Source organism: Lottia gigantea (assembly GCF_000327385.1).
Source record: "Lottia gigantea unplaced genomic scaffold LOTGIsca_46, whole genome shotgun sequence".
NCBI lineage: Eukaryota > Metazoa > Mollusca > Gastropoda > Lottiidae > Lottia > Lottia gigantea.
In genome coordinates, this window is record NW_008709614.1 from 868,894 (window position 1) to 889,906 (window position 21,013).

At 33.5% G+C, this 21,013-nt stretch overlaps 2 protein-coding genes across 2 annotated transcripts; both read left to right on the forward strand.

Annotated features, from left to right (window-relative positions):
- Nucleotides 1–135: 135 nt before the first annotated feature.
- On the forward strand, nucleotides 136–16,547 carry LOTGIDRAFT_164593 (hypothetical protein; the record flags this gene model as incomplete). Its single annotated transcript, XM_009061125.1, has 16 exons — nucleotides 136–151; nucleotides 393–486; nucleotides 873–1,129; nucleotides 1,375–1,620; nucleotides 3,827–3,853; nucleotides 6,699–6,934; nucleotides 7,473–7,686; nucleotides 8,117–8,307; nucleotides 8,437–8,563; nucleotides 8,809–9,036; nucleotides 9,253–9,399; nucleotides 9,745–9,899; nucleotides 10,275–10,389; nucleotides 10,563–10,790; nucleotides 12,277–14,694; nucleotides 14,944–16,547. The coding sequence occupies 16 exons, from the start codon at nucleotides 136–138 to the stop codon at nucleotides 16,545–16,547; spliced, it is 6,303 nt and encodes a 2,100-aa protein (XP_009059373.1).
- Nucleotides 16,548–18,480: 1,933 nt separating this feature from the next.
- LOTGIDRAFT_164594 (hypothetical protein) lies at nucleotides 18,481–19,264 on the forward strand (the record flags this gene model as incomplete). Its single annotated transcript, XM_009061126.1, has 2 exons — nucleotides 18,481–18,958; nucleotides 19,218–19,264. The coding sequence occupies 2 exons, from the start codon at nucleotides 18,481–18,483 to the stop codon at nucleotides 19,262–19,264; spliced, it is 525 nt and encodes a 174-aa protein (XP_009059374.1).
- Nucleotides 19,265–21,013: the final 1,749 nt, after the last annotated feature.

The following is a 21,013-nucleotide window of genomic DNA, read 5'->3' on the forward strand; positions in this document are numbered from 1 at the left end:
AATTTGAAGTCATATGATGTACAAGGTACCATATATATATATATAACCTCAGTCAATAAAATAGCATTTTTCACATAAAGTATCTCAAGATTCACAAGAAGAAGACATATTTTTTCGATTGAAGTAATACTAAAAATGTATCTCAGAACGCGTAAGTTACAATTCATCAACTAGAGTTAGAATAAAGGAAAACGTAATGTTGGATGAAGATTAAGCATATTGTAGAAATAGTTATTTAGTCATAATTGAAGTTTGCAATACAGTGACACTTCTTGACGGATTTACTGACACTCATCTGTGTTTACTGAAATTAATGGACATCAAGGTATTAACTTTTTTTGTTTTTTACTACATTAGTACATTAAATGAAAATCTGGTGTTTTTTTTTTCAGTTTGTGTCGCATTATTGGTGATAATCTCTATCTACACCGCGATAGCTCACAAAATCACCCCATCTTCCCCATCTGCTTCAAAATCTACCGACAAGTAAGTATATTTGTCAGAAAACGCTGACGTACTAATCTTGATCTGTAATTTATCAAATTGATATAACAACTGAACAGGCTTATGGTATTGATAATTTCTTTCTTGAAATTCGGAAATGTAATACAAAATCCGCTGTGTTGGTTTATAATTTAAAGTTTGGAATTTGTATTGTGTGGTAGACGATTGTTCCACTCCAGGTTTATGTAGAAACCATGGGAATAACTGACTTAATCACTGGGAGATATTATAAAGATACGACCATTAATCATTCATGCAATCTTCTTACAACCAATATTCGAGCCAGTATAAAAATTGAAAAGAAACGTGTTTTCAAATGAGATATTTACCTAAGGCTTAAAATTGACTCTTTTTCTGCTTTCATTCAGATGCTTGGTAGTAAGCAAGTGTTCTAGAATAACCTACAAAGGGTTATTTGGATATCAACATGACCCTCCAAGAGAACTTGTTACCAGATTCCATGACGTCATGGGGAGTATTGCATCATTTGAAGGTCAACAAACAGCTCTAAAACTCTGGTCTTATTACATAAAAAATGTTACTGTATGTGGCCATTTAGCACCAGCCTTGCCAGAATTTCATGATATTGTCAAAAAGTCGCCTACGTCAAATCCAACATTGATGGGTAATGTAATTTGCGTCTTTGTCCTAGTGAGTGATAATCTTCAGCAAATAATAAGAAAGTGCTTTGAGAAAAAATGATAATCTAGAAAGATCTGCACATATTAGTCATGTTTCATCACAGCAAACAATTTCATGTTCCATATGCTAATATCTTTTGTTTCATCTAATATCTTTTTTCATAGGTTAATATCACGCAATAGTATAATACTACTCGCACTTATCATTATTTGCATGTTCTATTTTTAGATACCATTCTTAAAGGAAGAGGTCGGTTAGGCACAAAGCGTCAGCCAGGAAAACTTGCTATAAAAAACGCACTGCAAAGAGGCCACATGTCAGTTGATCCTACCCATCCTTTATCCAAAGATTTGAAAGATGCTATAAATGTAGTCCTATCAAACCACACAAAGGAGATTCTACAGAAATTGGATGTAAAAGAAGAGACGTTCACCTATGATGAAATTAATATTGAATTGTCAATGATAGATATTTGTAAGTACATGTACTGTTTATATATTAATACGCAATGGTTGATTTGTAAATAGCACTACAAACATTTCCATATAATTTACATTTTATTATTTAAATATTCAACTGGCCCTTTTGGTATATCATTATTATTTAAAGTTAAGTTAAATAATTGAGGTCCCAGTTTGTTATCGAAATGTCAATTCTTTTTTTTTTTTTTTTTTTTTTTTTTCGATTTTTACACACCTTCCTGAGCTTAGTCTACAATAGTTGCAGCAACCATTCAATATTCACGAACCTTAGATATAGGCGACGATGTGCATAAATATATTTTGGATCTTTTTTGCAAAATCGGAAGTGCTACAGTTCAACATGTGCAAAACTCGAAAATTGGCTCTAGAAGGCGCATTTATGCGTCGATTTTCCCGGGGTTTTCAATTTTAACATCCGGTGGCTAATGTCGACTAGATAGCACTTGAAAAATTTCGAAATTCGAAACTTTGTCGCAAACTTTTCGATCAAATTTTTCAATTTTTTGGCCACTTTTTTGTTTTTGCATCGATTGATCTGAAATTTAAAATGCAAATAGACATCACTTAAGTAAGTGATATGATACAGTCATTTCCGGTTTCGAAGTTTGAGTCACTTGAAGTCCAAAATCGAATTTGTCGAATAACTTCCGGTGAAATTTATCAAAATGAACGGAATTTCGTTGATCGATATAAAATAAAAATCTATGGCCGATTTTAAAATAAAATTCCGACCGGAAGTGATACTTTGGCCGCCATTTTGATTTTCCTGAAACTCTTCGATTTTTATTCAGCCAATTTGGCTGAACCAAATTTCAAAGTTTTGGTGTCAAATGAAAGAACATAAAAATTAAGAGAGATCGCAGGAAGCCGATTTTTGAATTTCGATTTTGCTTTTTTGCAAATTGCGATTGAATTTTTTCAATATTTGATGGCGTATATCTCGTGACCTTGACCTTTGATGACCTTGAACTTTATAGGGTCAAAGGTCATTGAATATGGCTATCTTTTGATACTTTGACCTTTGACCCCCGATATGTACTTCCGGTTTTATTGCTATCCGTAAAAAGGCAAATTCGCAATTTTTGACTGCTCTAGCACATGACCTAGTTAACCTAGAGGGTTAATTTTTTCGGTTTCCTAATGTGCTTCTCATGCACTTTACATAGATATAGAACAATTGCTTTTTTAAAGCAAAATTGAAATTCGTGACTTTTTCAAATTTGAGTTTTGTTTTACCATATTTGTGTCTTTTTGATCTTGGTGTATGTATATCTTATGACCTATTTTATGGAGAACCTTGATATTTGGAATACAACTAGACACTTTGAATATGAATTCACCTATGACAAAAAAATTGGGGTGGGCGTGGCACATCCGGGTTGAATTACTAACTGTTTACATTTTGGGGCTGGGGCATAACTCGCATAGGATGCGTTTGTTCAAAAAGAGACTTTGCACACAATTACCTCATCCTTTTGACCACTTTGTGTTAACAGCTCAGTTGTTTCAGCTTTATAGTTTCAAAAAAGGAACGGGTTTTAACATTTGGATATTTTCATTTTTCAATTTTGACCTTTGTTGACTTTTGTGGACCTATATCTTTTGACCTCTATTATGTAGGAACTTGACATTTGGGACATAACGTAGTTCAAAAAAGGAACAGGTTTTGGAAATTTAAAATTTTCAATTTTTGACCTTGACCTTTGTTGACCTTGACCTTTGTAGGATCAAACGTCATTGGCATTGGCTATCTATTTATACTTTTATATTTGCTGTCCTATGTCAACTTCCGGTTTTATAGTCGTTAGCAATTTGAAATTTTAATGGCGTATATCTCTTGATCTTGACCTTTTTAGACCTCCTTTACAAGATCAAAGGTCATTGACCTTGGCTATCTGCTGATACTTTCATTTGTGAGGTCTGACGTCCACATCCGGTATTAAAATCTTCTAAAAAATGAAAATTTCTCAACTTTAGACTGTTCTTGCGCTTGATTTAATTATCGTGGAAGGTTGATTTTTTCAGGGTCTTTTGCAATTTGCTACATTTGCAAAGTCCCACTCTGTGCCACGTGTGGTTCTAGTTTCTATGTGTTATTGTAATTTGGTTAATAGAAAATTAATACTTGTAATTAATTAATTGTAATCTATAAAACCTAAGTAAGACAAGTAACATCAACTACTTTGTTTGATATTCAGGTACTTCAAAGTTCCCAAGAAAGCGAGGTGAGTAGACGTTTATATAAACCGAAATAACAAGAACAATTCTACTATCATTTTCTGATTGGATAAAATATGTACATGAATAAAATATGAGCTCATGTACATTGCAAGCAGAATATGACAACAAGTGGATTGTTCGCATCTGTCTGCATCTTGCAGAATGTTAAAGCATCGTTTGTCACAATTGCTCATGTTCTAGTTTCTGGCAAAAATAATGGATCTTGTCGAACAGAGCGGTTTGACTGCTGTCATCAGCGTGGTCATCAGACTTCCACTCGACAAAGACATATTTCTGATATAAGTCAACCCCTGTATATAGTTTACAACTTCTCCAGACCATCCCTTGATGTAATAAATCAGATAAGTCAATGTGTAAATAGTGTGACCATAATTAGGTATTACATAAGATTAATTCCATGAACATTTATTTTTAGATGTAAATGGAACCAAACTTTCAGTTTCTGATCTGGCTAAAAGCAGTTGCGATAACATATCTGCACCGGTGACTGTGATGTTGGTGGCATCTTTCTTGTGTTTCCTATAATGTGTATTAAGTTACCGTTACTCCTTTGTAGATATAATGGTGGGTCTGTGCTATCGTGTCATTATCTGCTATTTAGGTGGTCACATTAAGCTCGATCGTGCACCTGGCCGTGTTCCACTTTCTTTATATTTCCTAGACTTTTTGTATATGTAACTTAACAACCTCTTTAGAAAATATCAACAACTAACAATCATTGTAATTTTATGACTTTCTTTTCACTTCTTGTCACAGCTTATATTGTCCAAATGAAGAAATAAAAATGTAAATATCTCTTTATTATGTGTAGTGATTGTTGGTTTGTAAAGACTTACGACATGTGTGTATATATATTATCCCAAACCCATTTACGTCAATCCGATCTTCTTACAATTTTACACCTCTGTCATAAAGTGTATGGCTGTTCTCACCCAAAATCGACCATACATAGCTTACTACTCTCACAATAATAGCAATTTAGGTTGGGTCATCCTGTCCAAAAAAGGGTTGGTATAAAACCTATATCAACTGTCTAATGGAAAGTAAAGTAAGGCGCCAAAATGAGCACTAATGCCTATTTTCTATTGTTTCATAAAACGTACAGAACGCATTGGAGGAATATTCGCCTTGCATAAATATATTATAGGAGCATTGTTGTAACAAAAGAAAAAAACTTTTTCGAATTTTTGTAACACAAGAAAGAAACTTTTTCGAATATTTGTAACAAAAGAAAAATGATTTCATAACTTTTCAATTGTATCGTCCCGTAATATACAATTTTAGAATACATAATATAAGCATTACTTAGTTTTGCTTCATATTTTATACCATTCTGAACTCATATCTTTTCAGTGGGTGTATGTTATTCCGTCTCGCAGACTAGTTCTGTATTAATAGCCTATTGTTGACTTAGTCAAAGCGAAATAGAGATTACTTTATTTTTTATTACATATCCTTGCTGAACGCCCTCTTTTCAAATCGATAATATTATTATCTAATGGGATTGACATAGATCGTAATATAGCAATACTTCTTTAATACAATTTCATTTATGTAATGTTTTATCACGGATATTTTAAAAATAACTTTAAGTGTGAAATCAGGAACAACGAAAGTCTCAAGGTATGTATTTTACCATCATTTTGGATCAAAATAAATTTTGACCGAAAATTTTGTTATGTCAAATAGAAACAATTTGTTGTATGGGTTTTTAGTTATACAAGAACAATTCAAGATTAAGATTTGGGAAGAAATTATGAGGGAGATGACTTTTTATTATCTATTATCCTTAGTATATATCTATTTATGTTTTATTTCTTTCCTTAATCCCCCTATTATCCCTAGTTAGTATATATCTTGTTATGTTTTATTCTTTCATCATTTCATCTGATGACGACACGTGTTGAAACGTTATAACCATGTATTAAAGAAGCGTGTTTCATCCCATAATTATTGTCTTGTGTTATATATGTGCCTCGCGCTTATAAATGTCGTTCAAATATTATGATAACGATACAATAAGCTATATGTAATTTACTGTGGTCAGGAAGTCGTAGTTTGCTTAAAGCAATGTTACTGTGAAAAAAATTAACTTCTGTTATTATTTGCTATATTTATGCTTTTTGGATTTCATAATCGACTTGGCATTTTAAACTGATGTCGCCCGTAGTGGAGTAGTCTTGAAACTTTTCCATTCGCTCGGATCATTACTTGCTGTATTAAAAATTTACGTTTATTATTATTTGCTATATAATAACTACATAATTTACAATTATAGCAGTGCAGGTCTTATTCGTAATTGATCGGAAAACGTCTATTCACCGTATATCGCATAAAACAAAAACCTCGATTCACAAAGTAATACAACTAATCTGCATTTTCGCTTTTCCAGGGCGAGAGTAAAATTAGTAAACCAAGAGAACAGTTCTGGTATTGAAATAAATTACAGTAGTGAATTACAGATTCACTGGAACGTTTTGGATGGCGTGTAAAATTTTGTTTCTGTTTTCTGTTATTTTGATTGTATTTACTTCAAAAGGTAAAATTTATTCAACAACAGAGATGTCTTCTTAGTAACCTCAGGTGACACTAGCACACTAAACAGAACCCTAGAAGCATAGTGTATCTATAATAAGTGCCATTTAATTGCTTATCACCCAAGGAAGAAAGAATTATAATAAAATTCATTACCATGTTACCATTCGTGAATCGGAATTTTACCTTTTATCTTGACTTTAAAACACTTTTGAAATCATAATTTATTTGATTACATTGATGCTTCATATCACCACAGTAATTCTTAATCTAAATAATATGTTTATAATTCAGGACATGGTAAAATTACGTGCACAAACTATGCCTTCGTAGTTACGATTCTAGAAAGTGCACCAGTTAATACTGTATTATTTACACCACCATGTAGCGACGACGCTGCTGGTGCAACTTTAACTTATTCTATACAAAGTGCTTTTCCAAAACAAAAAAAAGAAAAACTTAAGATGGGTATGAATGGAATTGTGCAAATCAAAGCTAAATTGAATGCAGATTTCGTTAGCAAATTCTACGTAAGTTTCTCCTCTGTATGGGTAATTTCTCTCCTGTCTCCTCAGTAAGAAATTTTAAATTAGGCCTGGTCTCTAAGATAGCACAAGCATTTTTTCAATTTCATTCTTGACAGAATTTATCAAACAATTATATAAAATACAATTTTTTTTTACCAAAACACAAAAGCTATCGCCTTAAGGAAAAGTACCTAAGCTGATGGATCATGTGTCCGAATTTATGTCATTTTTCCTATAAGTAGATAGCTTTTGTTATCCGCACACATAAACATGTGTCCATATGTGACTAAACTTATCACATGATATGTGGAGATTTTTTAATCTTTTTGCAACGAATGACCAAACGAGTTTACCCACACTCGATGACTATCGCCTTTGAGAACTTGCACAAAATGAAGTCTGCGTCAGCTGAAATTGTGTGTTGCTGTCATCTGAACATCACGTCAGTTTTCATGGCAATATTTCATAAAACACAGAAACAAGACATAAACCCAGCCAAGCAGCAGTCGAATAATCAAAGCCATTAATTAAAATTTTATAGCTTAATATAGAAGTAAAAAGTTCTACTGGAGAAAGTGATCTTATTAACCTTGGAGTGAAAGCTTTAAATACTAATGATAACTATCCAATAATCAAGGATTTACCATCATCAGTAAATATAAATGAAGATGTTGCTGTTGGATATAAAGTCGCTACTTGTTTTACAAAGGATAACGATAAGACAGATGTATCGCATTTTACTATTTTAAACCCTAGTAAGTATACAATCCCTCTACACTAGTTGTAAGCAACGCCACATAAAATGATGTAGGTTGATGGATGTGCTTGCTAATCAACATCTACTTCTCATCTGTTGTTGTTGGTTTGGTGGATTTTCATTTCAACAATACATAGAGCTCAACTTACATCGAACAGTTCATCTACAATTCACCACCATGTTACTTGACAGTCTAGACTCTCGCCATTTCCAGGACATTATTAATCTTGACTACTTGCAAACATTGCATACATCTACGTCATCGGTTATTACTGCCTGTAATATTGTTTAATGATGGTCTGGTTGAACCTACTGTCCGACAAATATATAAAAAAAACTAAAATCGCAATCAAGGAAAACATTATTATCTAGAAAAAATATTTAAAAAGGAAAATTTCAGTTCAAAATGGTATATTTTGTTCCTTCAGCATCACCGGAAGATGATGTTTGGTATTTAGATAGAGGAAGTTGTGATCTCTATTTAAATGGTAAACTTGATTATGAAACAAAGACGTCGTACTCTCTAACCATCCAAGCTGTTGATTCTGGTGTCCCACCTAAAACTGCTAATACTGAAACTCTAGTGATTAAAGTTGTTGATGTAAATGACAATCATCCGGTAGGTTCATCCTTATAGAGATACTATAAAGTAGCCTACATCAAAAAATAGATTAAGTTAATTCAAAATCGAATATAACTTGTAGGAATAAAAGAGAGAAAAGTATTGTTTTGTCTTCTTTTATCTCAGGTCTGTCCTAAGTATTATAAAGTGGTTAATGTACCAGAAGATTATGGTATTGAAAATAAAATAGACGGTATTACTTGTACTGATGAGGATTCTGGTATAAATGGTGCAGTCGCATATACTTTATCGGGTATGTTTGGTTATAACACTATTTTTTCATCATCAAGTACCGAACATTGTATATTTTCCGAAAACGCAGTGATATCAGAGCTCGAATTTAATGTTTTTCGGACTCAAAGCTAATTGAGTAATCTCAAACAATCTTGATTTTTCAAACCACGACAATGTATTTTTAACATATATATTTTTATGATGAAACAGTGAGACTATCAATTGAGGGTACTTCAGATGGGGACTACGGTGATTCTATTTCAGCAAGTAATGATGCGAGCACAATGACCAAGTTCCAAGTCGACTCCACTACGGGAGACATCAGTTTAAAATCTAAAGTTGATTATGAAGTTCAGAAGACTTATGAAGTAAAAGTAGACGTGTCTGATTCGTCAACGACGACACGTCTTACATCAACTGTTGTATATGGTATAGTTGTTACAGATGTTGATGATAACCCACCAACATGGCCTTCTAATCCCATTTTAATAGGTAAGTTGTTAATTAGGCACAATATTAATTAGTTTTCGAAACGGGAATGTCTATTCATTAATTTTTATATTATTTAAGTGTATCTGGATTCAAGGCTTACATTACAAAGCACAGAGCAATTCAAATTGGAACAGGTAATGTAGGACGGGTCATCAGTCCGTACAGAACCATTTTCCACGAGTGAAACCTAATTAAATAAATCTGTTTCTATTCCAGATGTAAGTGAGGTAGCACCTCTAGGAAGCATTGTATTTACTCTCTCAGCTAATGACGCCGACCAAGCTAATACTGATGCATCAAAAATTAAATACGAAATGTTGACACCACCAAATCCAGATTGGTTCCAAATTGACCAAAACACTGGTTAGAAAATTTATTTACATGCAAAATATGACTCAGTATTAGGTGTTATAAGAGATACTCTTCTTTAAGAGCATTGGCCTATAGAGATTATGGATTTCAGAATACAGCAATTGTCTCAGTCTGATTTCAGACCACGAAGTTGGCTCACTGAACTACATCAGACAAATTTCCGATTAGTAGGCCTATGAGTGGGATTTTTTAAATCTTGCTTCCACATAGGGCGTTCCAAACTGGAAATATTTTTAAACAAATTTTTGACAGTATATACTATTTCGACGTAATATACACTATTTAGCAAGGTTAGGTGATGTTTGGTTAATTTCTGGTTATTGACTATTATTATAGGTGCTGTATCTGTAAAGTCTATTATGAATAGATTAACAGCATCATGGGTTACTATGGATGTCATAGCCTATTCAGATAAATCTAAAGGTTCCCAGCAGGTTACCGTCAATGTTACTATTGTCGATGAAAATAATATTTCTCCTACATTTGAAGAGGTATATATAAATTTGTTTCATATTCGTGGATAAATTTTTGTATCAATTCAGATTGTGCTCTCCATGAGAAATGATAATGATGCATAGATTTTATTAATTGACTGGCACGAAATAAGGATATATGCTAATTTCAAGCAAATGCCCGTACCTACTGTATTCAGTTCTTCACTTTACGCATCTGGCCTCCATTTCTCGAAAATCGTACGTTCATTTTTTTTTGTAAGAGTGGTATTTACTCATTACGACAATTTTTCATCGTGCGAATTTTTGAGAAACAGGAGACTGGTCTTATCATAAAATGACTGCCAATACTTCATAGGAATAAATCTCCCATAGTCGCTAATTAGGTGAAAATTAAAAATCGTTTATATTTAGGTGTTTTATCAAGGAAATATATCAGAGAATGATGGGGTAGGAACCTATATTTTAACTGTTAGTGCAGTAGATCCTGAATATGGTGTAAATGGTCAAATAAGATATTATCTTAACTGTAAGAACATTTATTATAGTATATAAACACTTAAATAGACATTTATTTTACTTTTGCACACTCTTTTAGTCTTTAACTATTATCATTGTAACAGATTGAATAAGATAATACAAGTAGTTGTATTCATTTTAACAATAACTTGTTTGAGTACACCATGAACCCTTTAATTTCAGCACCAATATTCCAGGTTGATTTAAACTCTGGAGATGTTTCTCTTAAAACATCAGTTGATTATGAAACGGATACTGTCCATTCTTTAAAAATCGAAGCAAGAGATTTGGGAACACCACCACAATCTGGATTTGCTTTTCTTTTAATCAACGTTAATCCAGTCAATGAATTTGATCCAGTTATAATCGGACCATCATCTCCTATTGATATTTCAGAGGATGCAGAGCCAGGTATGTTTATAAGCTATTATAGAGTCTTTTACCGTATTATTTGGTATTGGGAGTAAAGGTTGCAACTTTCTACTAATGAGAAAGTTACGAAATTGGTGTCTATTCTATTCAAGTTTTGTCTATTCTATTCAAGTTTTCTTTATCTTAAAATCTTTGAGCTCACAAGATCATTTTCACAACTAGCCATTACGATTGTGAATTGGAATTACCTTTTAACTAAATAAGACATATTTTATGTTTTAAGTCATGGGACTCAAAACGAGAACATCTGCTATATTATATACAATATAAATAGACTTAATAAAACAAGATATATTTTCACAAAAACAAGACAATATAATGGAATAAGCACACTTCTTTAATTAAATTGAATTCTTAAATTTGATTTAACAAGTATGCTTATTCCATAATATTGTCATGTGTTTGTGATGTACTTCTTATTTCTAAATATCGAAATGACTCGAAAAGAGAAATCTATTTTTTACTAAAAAAAAAAAAAAAAAATAAATTATCTCACTGTTAAAATAGTGCTCAGTACATCAAATGCAGTGAAGGCAATGGTTTATTTGATGTTATGATGGACAGTTATAATGGTGCTGACGTATGTGAACTTGTGGGACCTTTTGATGATTTAGCAGCCTTTAAAACATCTCCGATGTCAACAAGCTTAAAAAAGAATCACAAAAACTTTTCTTGAAAAATTAAAAATCACCATTGAAGCAATATCGAAAAGAGTTAATTTTTTGGATATAACTTTGAATATGAAAACTGGCAAATATTATCCTTACAGCAAACCAAATGATAGACCAGTTTACAGTCATTAACAGATATTGGTCATAAATTATTTGGCTTTTTATCAAAAAACACAGTAATGGTTACTAACAGTTGTATTTCCAACTTAGGAACTATTATAAAATGCCAAAAAAAGAATTTCTTTTAAGCTAAAGACAAACATACATCTAAACCATTTAACTGTAAGAACAAAGAGTTATGTCCACTAAATGGTGAATGTCAAACTAATAAGAATGTTTAACTACAAGGCTGAAGTCACAAACACTGACACAAATGAACATAAAACATATCTTGGAAGGACAAAACAAAGATTTTATAATCGTATGCAGTCGTTTAAACACCAGAAATATGAAATAGCACGGAACTCTTAAAACACATTTGGCAACTCATACAGAAAAATAATAATTACAAAATATCCTGGTCCGTTGATAGCAGAGCTGAAACCTACACAAATAAAACCAACGATGTAATTTTTAACTGAGAAGCTTTCCATCATTAACTCATTAGAACTCGATGTTATCGAAGTTTAGACACGAGAATAAGTTCTACTTAAATAGAATTAGGTCAGTTGTCCTGAAGATCGCATAGCGTGAAACTCTTGAGTAACAACATGTTTTTGAGGTTCTGTTTACAATCTTCAGTGTACAGTTCCCTTTAACAAAACTGACATATTCAATGATTGTTTATATTTTAGGAACTGAACTATTTGATTTTGATGCCAATGACATGGATGATGGTATGGATGGTTTTGTGACGTTTTCATTACAGACAGATTTATCTCCATTTACCATAGACCCTAACCTGGGTGCATTTCGTGTTGCAAGTCCCTTAGATAGAGAGCACCAGCCATCATGGGATATTATTGTCGTTGCAACAGATAATTCTGCCACAAACCCAAAAAGCACAACAACCGTCGTAACTATTAACCTTCTAGACATAAATGATAACAGTCCTATTTGTAATCCATTATCCTCTACCACAGTACCACTAGGACACCAAATTAACACCATTTTATCCACTGTCCAATGTAGAGACGCTGATACCGGAAGCAACGGAGAGTTTACTTTTACCAAGCTTTCCGGGGATTTCAAAGGAGCGTTTGACGTGGATACCTCTTCAGGAGATATAACTCTTTTGAAAAAACCCACAGAAACTACTTATACGCTATCTATTGAAATCAAGGATAAAGGTAACCCACAACTCAGTGTTGTTATCGCCTTTAATATTATTGCTGAAGTTCAATTTAATTTTACTCAGTTACCTACAACAATGAATGTTCCAGAAGATACATTACCCAATGAAGAACTGATAGATATTGATGCCTGCTGTACTCCTAGAAACGTAAAGTATGAAATTGTGAATGGTAACGAAGATGGTCATGTTATCCTAGACCCTTCATCTGGTAAATTAATCTTGAGAATAATGTTTGATTATGAGACTAAACAAAGTTTTAGTTACCGAATTCGTGCCATCATTGTATCATCAAACACAGCAATTGAGGAAATCTTAAACGTTAATATTGAAGACTCCAATGACAACGCTCCTAAATTTACGTCATCATTCCATGAGACATCAGTGATTGAAAATATTTCACCATCTACGTCTATCTTGAAAGTAAAAGCCACAGATCTCGATGGTGGTACAAACGGTGAGATAGTGTACAGTATCAGTGGTACTGGGGTTAGTGACTTTGGGATAGACTCGTCGGGGAACTTGTCTGTAATATCGCCACTTGATGCTGAAACAGTTTATCAATATACACTTGTAATAACTGCCACCGACAAGGGAGCTGATCCAAAAAGCAGTAAAACAACAGTTGTCATAAACGTAAAGAACTATAATGAATTTTCTCCTCAAATTATAAACATGGTTGATGGTGTGGTTGTTGCTAATGTTTCTGAAGATTCGGCATTAGGATCTCCTATCTTTAAAATTGAAGCAGTAGATGAAGACATTAACACTATTCTGACCTACTCAATAACTGCTGGAAATATAAATAATGCTTTTGTTATTGATGACTCAACTGGAGATATCTTTCTGACGACTATTCTGGACAGAGAAACTACCCCTCAGTATAATATAACTGTCGAAATAAACACACAAACTAGTGAAACGGTATCGGCGCTTGTTGTAATAAACATACTTGATGTAAACGACAATGATCCAAAATTTGATCAGGATGTATACCAACTTGATGTGACACATGGAGATCTGGTAAATAAAATTTTGAAAACGTTTATCATCGATGATGCCGATAGCGGAACTAGTGCTGATATTGCCAGTGTTACTATTACTGATGGAGATCCTAAAAATCATTTTAAAATTGAAGATACGAAATTATTAACGAATGTGCAGATAGACTACTACACTGATAAGTTATATATCCTTACTCTAAAGGCAACTGATGGTGGAGCGATACCAAGGTCAGGCTACACTAGAGTTAATATCAATGTTCTTCCTAAATACAATCCACCAAAATTCATATCTAATAGTTACAACAAGGACGTGTTAGAAGATGTCGTCCCATCGGATACGATCTTTGATATGGATGCCACGTCAGAAGGTGCTACTGAAGGTGTTACAGGAACAATCACTTATGTTATACAGAGTGGCGATCCAGACAACGATTTCGTCATCTCAGAAACAACTGGCATCATATCAATAGCCTCCGAAATCGACTTTGAACGTAAAATGTCGTTCGAACTAATAATTCTGGCAAAAAGCAAAGAAGATCCTCTTTTGAGTTCCTCATCAACACTATCACTATCTATACAGAATCTAAATGATAACCGTCCTATTTTCAATGAGCCATTTTATGATTTCAATATAGATGAGAATGCCGTTGCTGGAGTAATCGTTGGGACAGTAATTGCAACAGATGCAGATGTATCACCCTTCAATTTATTTACATACAGTCTTGGTAGTGCGACTGGTTCAACAGATTTTATTATTGACAATGGTGGTAACATTAAAGTGGACAAACCCTTATCGTTTATCACTCAGCGATTCTACAGTATACCAGTAATAGCTGACGATGGAGTTCATCAAACAGACTCCTTGATAATCATCAGGATTAATGATATCAATGACAATTCTCCTATGTTTACACCCAGTAAGTATTGCTTTAGTCAAGTACAAAGGTGTCGATTTTCAGAAAGAGAGAAATAGATATGCTAGTCTCAAATTTCAAGTTGAAAACAAACATATGTATTGACCAGGACCCGTGATCAAGAATAAAAAATTCTAATTTTTAGTCTTAAATCTGAGATTTGGTTCAAGAAAATAACATGTTCAATACTTGAACCTTGGCCTTGAACAAAGCATATGTTCATTACGGTTATTGGTGATATATATTTTGCAGGTTCTTTCAGAGTGGATGTTGTGGAATCTATGGGTATTGGGAACACGTTTTATACTGTTAATGCCCGGGATTTAGATACTGGTACCAACGGAGAAATAAAGTATACTTTCGTCTCAGGTAACTCTAGTAACAAACTTTCGCTCGATCCCGATTCTGGAGCTTTAACAGTTTCCTCGAACCTCGACAGAGAGGTTCATGACAGGTTTGATTTGGTAATTCGAGCTGAAGATAAAGGTGTACCATCAGCTCTTTCTGGTACATTGTCACTTACTGTGAATGTTGCAGATGTAAATGATTTAAATCCAACGTTTACCTCATCTATTGAAGATGTTACTGTTGGTCGATCCGCTGCACCTGGCACGTCAGTTCTTGCCAAGACAGCTACTGATGGTGATCTGGGAGATAATGCTGTCATAGTTTATGAAATAACCAGTGGTAATGATGATGGGTTATTCCTGATTGACGTCTCAAATGGTCTCATCAAAACCGATGCTGACCTTTCGGGTGCAAAAAACGAATACACCCTCGTTATAACTGCTAAAGATAAAGGCATTCCACCCCGATCAGGAACACTAACAGTCAAAATACAGATCATACCACTACTGTCCCTATCCCCCAGTAGTCAGACAATGCAAATTGAGGAAGAGTTGAAATTGGGAGTATCGGTTGGTTCGGTTTCCCCAACTCATAGTGCTACATCAGCCGTAAACTACCAAATCATAAGTGGCAACTTTAAGAACAGTTTCAATATGAATCCGTCAACTGGCGAGATTACCACAGCTAGAAAACTGGATCGTGAAGAATATGAGACCTATATTTTAACTGTTCATGTGACTGATTCTGGATCTGTTGACTATACACACACAGTCACAGTGGAGGTTCTAGATATCAACGATAACGATCCTGTTATAACGACTAGTGATACTAATATTAACGTAGTGGAAAATACACCTGCTGGACAGATTGTTGCAGGTTTTACTGTAAATGATCTTGATGATGGTGATAATGGTTTGGTGGATCTAAAAATATCAACTGTACCCTTAGCCGCTAGTACGTATTTCCAAACCGACGGTAATTTACTGAAGATAAAACAAGCTTTAGATTATGAATCAACAACATCTATAACTTTCCAGATTCTGGCCGTGGATCGAGGTAATCCACAACGTACTGGTACTATAGAAGTTAAAGTGAATGTGATTGATGTTGATGATGGTGTTGTATATTTGGATAGCAGTGAAGCTCCTTCGGCATATATGTCTCGTGAAACATCATTTTATGCAGCTGAAGGTGAATATGTGACGACTGTGACATCGGCAGAGTACAGTATGGATGCCAACATTGGTCCGTTTTCATTTAAATCATTAAACAGAGAGGGTATATTTTCTGTAGCAGAAGATGGTGTGGTTACAGTGCGAAAGAGAGGACTGTTAGAACCAGATACGAAATATTTTGTATGGATTGTTGTCACAGCTGAAAATGGTGGTGATGAGAAAAGTGTTCTTGGTTTACTTCGAGTTGACACATTTCACCCAAATAAACACGTAGTTTCTCTAGAATCTTCATCAGATGTCAACTTTTTAGAAGCAAACAGGCAAGTTTCTTAGCATTATCATTTAGATGCTGCAGCAAGCTTTCAAACAATCCACTTTGTTCTGTGCTTCGGAAAGATGAAAAAATACCTTTTGAAATTTATTAGATTTATATGCGATGAAAAATGCTTCTTAGAATTTGTACTGCCTTGTTTATCCAATATTACAATGATAATAGAAAAGGCTTTTCTTTTAGAAATGAATTGAAACAGAAACTTGACGTTTTGTTTCCCAATGATCAACCAAAGATATGGAAAGTTCAGGAACAGGGAGGACTATCAAGAAGGAAATTATTGGCGGCAAGGTGCGTTAAAAACAATTAGATCATTTTTGTCATTTGCTATTACTATTTGTCCATGTCTTCGAAAATTGGTTGCTATGAAAAACATTTTCAATAAGTGTTAAAGAAAATATTTTAAGTGCCTTATTTGATTATTTCAATCTGATCGACATCTTGAATTTAGTAGTTTTCTTAAGTCATTATATGTGTTACCTATTTCATGACGGGGGAAATTGTCTTATTGATAATAGAATTTTAAAAACGTTAGATATAATATGAGGATGTGAAAGGGCTTGATTACGAGAGTTTTCGAATAACGCACAGAGGATGAGGCTATGTTAAATCTAGTCTACAGTATAACAGTTAGTTCATTTTACAAAAAAAAAACAAAAACACGGGTTTAATATTTTTCAATAGCATTGAGTGGTAAGGAAAATTTCTTGTTCAAGAACAAAAGGCATTAACTCACGTTAAATATGTTATCTGTTCTTGCGTGCTAGTAAACAATTCAAAATCAAAAACACCATTTTGGAAACCTAATTCATTTTCAGTTCTGAAACTCTAGTTTATGTGGTTGAGGGCCAACCTACAGATGACAACACATTTGTTGATTCTACCACGAAATTTAAGGATGTTCGCTTGCTTCTAGATGTAAGTATATACTAATATAATACAATTTCGAGAAAAAAGAATGCTTCAGTAGCCTTGTCCAACCACACGAGGGAAATAAATTGGCTTGTTTTGCCAGCTCACTTGTATCAGTGTTTGATGATTAGCATTGGTAATAATAAGTTATATTTTCACCTTACCTCAATTTTAAAAGTAATTTCTCTACAACTAGATTGGCGTGTGTATTGGCGTATTCCATGCCTATCATTTTTATATTATTCAAATTGATTATTTAAAGACCAAGATTACCTATCACATCAAATTGCATATAATAAAACATAAAAAAGGATATGTTCAATCTTTACCCCATTCATACTTACTAATCTGCATAAACATCAACCACATTGTCTACGCACTACTCAGCTCCTTACACTTTATAGTATACAACTTATTTTATATCAGATACTTCGAGCTGATCCTGATCAAAACACACCTGAAAGTACTCTGATGTCAAACAACTATCCAGTAACCGCTGTCAATCCTTATTCTGAGGAAATCTCAGTTGTAAAAGAACCCGAGGAAAGTTTTATAGCTTCCAAGTATGGAATATTAACGATTGTTGCCGCATGTTTACTCCTTCTGTTCATCATTATCGTCATTATTGTTGTCATTTTATTAAGGTGAGTCCCTAACATTATCAAGATGAACTCTCTGAGGGATGCGCAAGGATGATAAGCCCGCAGTTGCGGTTTTGGGTATCAAATGACAGAGGCTAGTGGTCTTGTGAGAAAGTGTTCTAGTCACCACGTACCACAAATTTAAAGCAAACTGCTCAAAGTTTAATGTTCAAGGGAGATAAGTTATGTAATATAAAAATCACAACAAACGTTTACATGACTTATCGCCATTTCGCAACATACACAACTGTAATGTTTATTTGTAGGGTCACTAAATCATCAGAAAAATCCAAACCTGCAGCTCCAGGCAAGTATCTTATCACCATGGAATTCGATATTGTGATTTATTTCGCACATTGCACAGTGTGTCCTTAATTCTGTCATGGATGCCCATAGCTACAGTATGCTTGAGACAACCGAAGTTTCAAGTGCTCAGATAATAAATACATCTTGCCCAACTTTAGCTACATTTCTGTATAAACCTACCAAATGTAAAAGCGTTTTTCTCATTCAACTCATTGGCCGAGCAGCTGGTTACGCTCTTCAAAAATCATTTACTATTAATGTATGTCTAGCAAACCAGTTTACTTTTTTAGGAAGTAACAGTGTTTCACCATCAAAACCCACCACACCAATAGGTAGCAATACACCACGATCAACATCACAAATTATTATAACTGATGAGAATGTACGCAAGAAATCCAGGATAGAGTTATTATCTATATTACCGAAGGACACTGACACAAACAGTTCTAGAAATGGTATTGATAATGACTCCGGTGATAATAAACCAGTTATTTCCGAGCAAAACGGTGGTAAAAAAGAAAACAGCGGCAATGAGTTTTATGATATCCTTAAAGGTAAGGATCATTTTACCTAAACTGTTCGTAGAGTAGTATCATCATTCATAATTCATCATACTTTGGAATAACAAATTGTAATAGCAGATTAAATGGAATGCATGCTGACATGTTCCCTAATCGTCTCGTCTTGGTAGAAATGTATTGAAATGAAACGCTTCTTACTTCATTGGACTAATGACGATGAGATATACATTGGCGTCTACAAAGATAAAATTTCATTAGGACGACATGCTAATTAATTTGCTGTATTTTTCAGAGAGACAGAAACGAATTTCCTTACAAATGAATAAGCGAATTAACTGAACTTGGTGAAGCACCTGTAGAAACACACTTTAGCTCTGAATAGTTCTTCTCTAATAGTCAAAGTAATCTCTTTCCTGTCAAATGCATATATTATTTTAAAGATTTATATTTATTCAATCGTTTGTTAATCTTATTTTATTATGTAACATCTGTGTATTTAAACGGCCTAGTTAATTTAATGTGCAAAAGGGAACACTCTTTGGATGATTAGTGATGGTAAAGTTATTTACTCATTGAAAAACCTAAAAGAATTCAGTATATTGAGATACATTCAAATTTATTCAATAACTTTTTAAAGACATAGGCCTAAAATGTTGATTAAGAAACTCCTAGAAACAGTTAAGTATTATTCAAGACTCAATATTTATGTACGTTTAAGAACCTGTAAGGACAAAAGTAGGGTAGAAATGTATGACTTTTGAACACTTTGTCCCTGAATGTGGTTTTTTCGAACGCCCTAATTAAACATTGTTTAGTGGACGTATAACCCTGCTTGACAAGCTATTTTCTGCTGTATTGTCGTTTAGTTTTGCAAAATCCCGGTTGATTTATTTATCTATATCTTTTCAATCTCAATATTCAGTAAAAGAAAATTACATTTTTCAAAAACATCACTTCATTGATTGTTGCCTTTTCATCATATTTTCTATTTTTCACAAGTTTGTAAATTTTCATATCAGTTAAAGTTTCTTCTCTTCAGTGCCAAATATTTTTTATAAACATTTACATACAATATCATTGTTTTAATTTTGCCAGATATGTCTACCTCCCCTCCCTTCTCTGCCATTCTCCATTTGCTGAACAGAATAGATTTACCTGACCCAATTTTCTCTCTCGATATTGATATATATCCAAACGGAATCCATTATTACTTGAGACATGATGCACTACTTTTATGTATAACATGTTCATTGTAGGACACTTAACACGGATGGAAGCAATGGTGACTTCAAAGGCGAGGGAATGGACAAGGGGCACCAAAAAGGCAACATCAAAAAAACAACCACAAAAAAGTGAAAAATTTCGATTAATTGAATGCAAGATTAAGCCCTTTATATTCAAAAATTTGTCCACTGAAACACACCCATAATCAGTCATTATATTTTGTGAACCGAATTATACTTATAGAGGTATAATATTGATCAAGTATCTTAAAAGTTACTTGTAGCTAACAAAAATTGTCATAAACAGATCATTTTTGGCATTTTGTTTACTAGTCGAAATATTTTTTTTTTACTCTTCAAGGAGAAGTTTTTTTTCTTGATTGACATGATTTTCCCACATTAACGGAACAGTTTTGATGATGAATAAGTTGATAAACATCTTAACATATGATAACGTCCATATCCTTGACCATAATATCCTTGATCGAGTTGATCATGTGAAAGTCATCCGAAAGGAAAACGTACTGAATGGTTGAAAAATATCTCATTTAATAGCACAACGCAAATATATACATTAACTGCAATCGAATAGACCAAGAGTCAACATAATGAAAATAATGTAGGAATGAAATTGATCAAATTGTTATTACAATCGATTTAAATGTGGACATCCAAGAAAAAGAAAGACAACGATGTCCGTGATTCGAGTAAAAGCTTTCTAATCTTTTATATGTTACGTTAACTCAATTCCCAGTTATAGACAGCAGCTCATATACATATGTGGTGTGTAGCCCATGCAGTAAAATGTATAAAAACGCCAAATCGTTCGATGTTATGATAGATTGATATGAATTCTAGTGCCTTA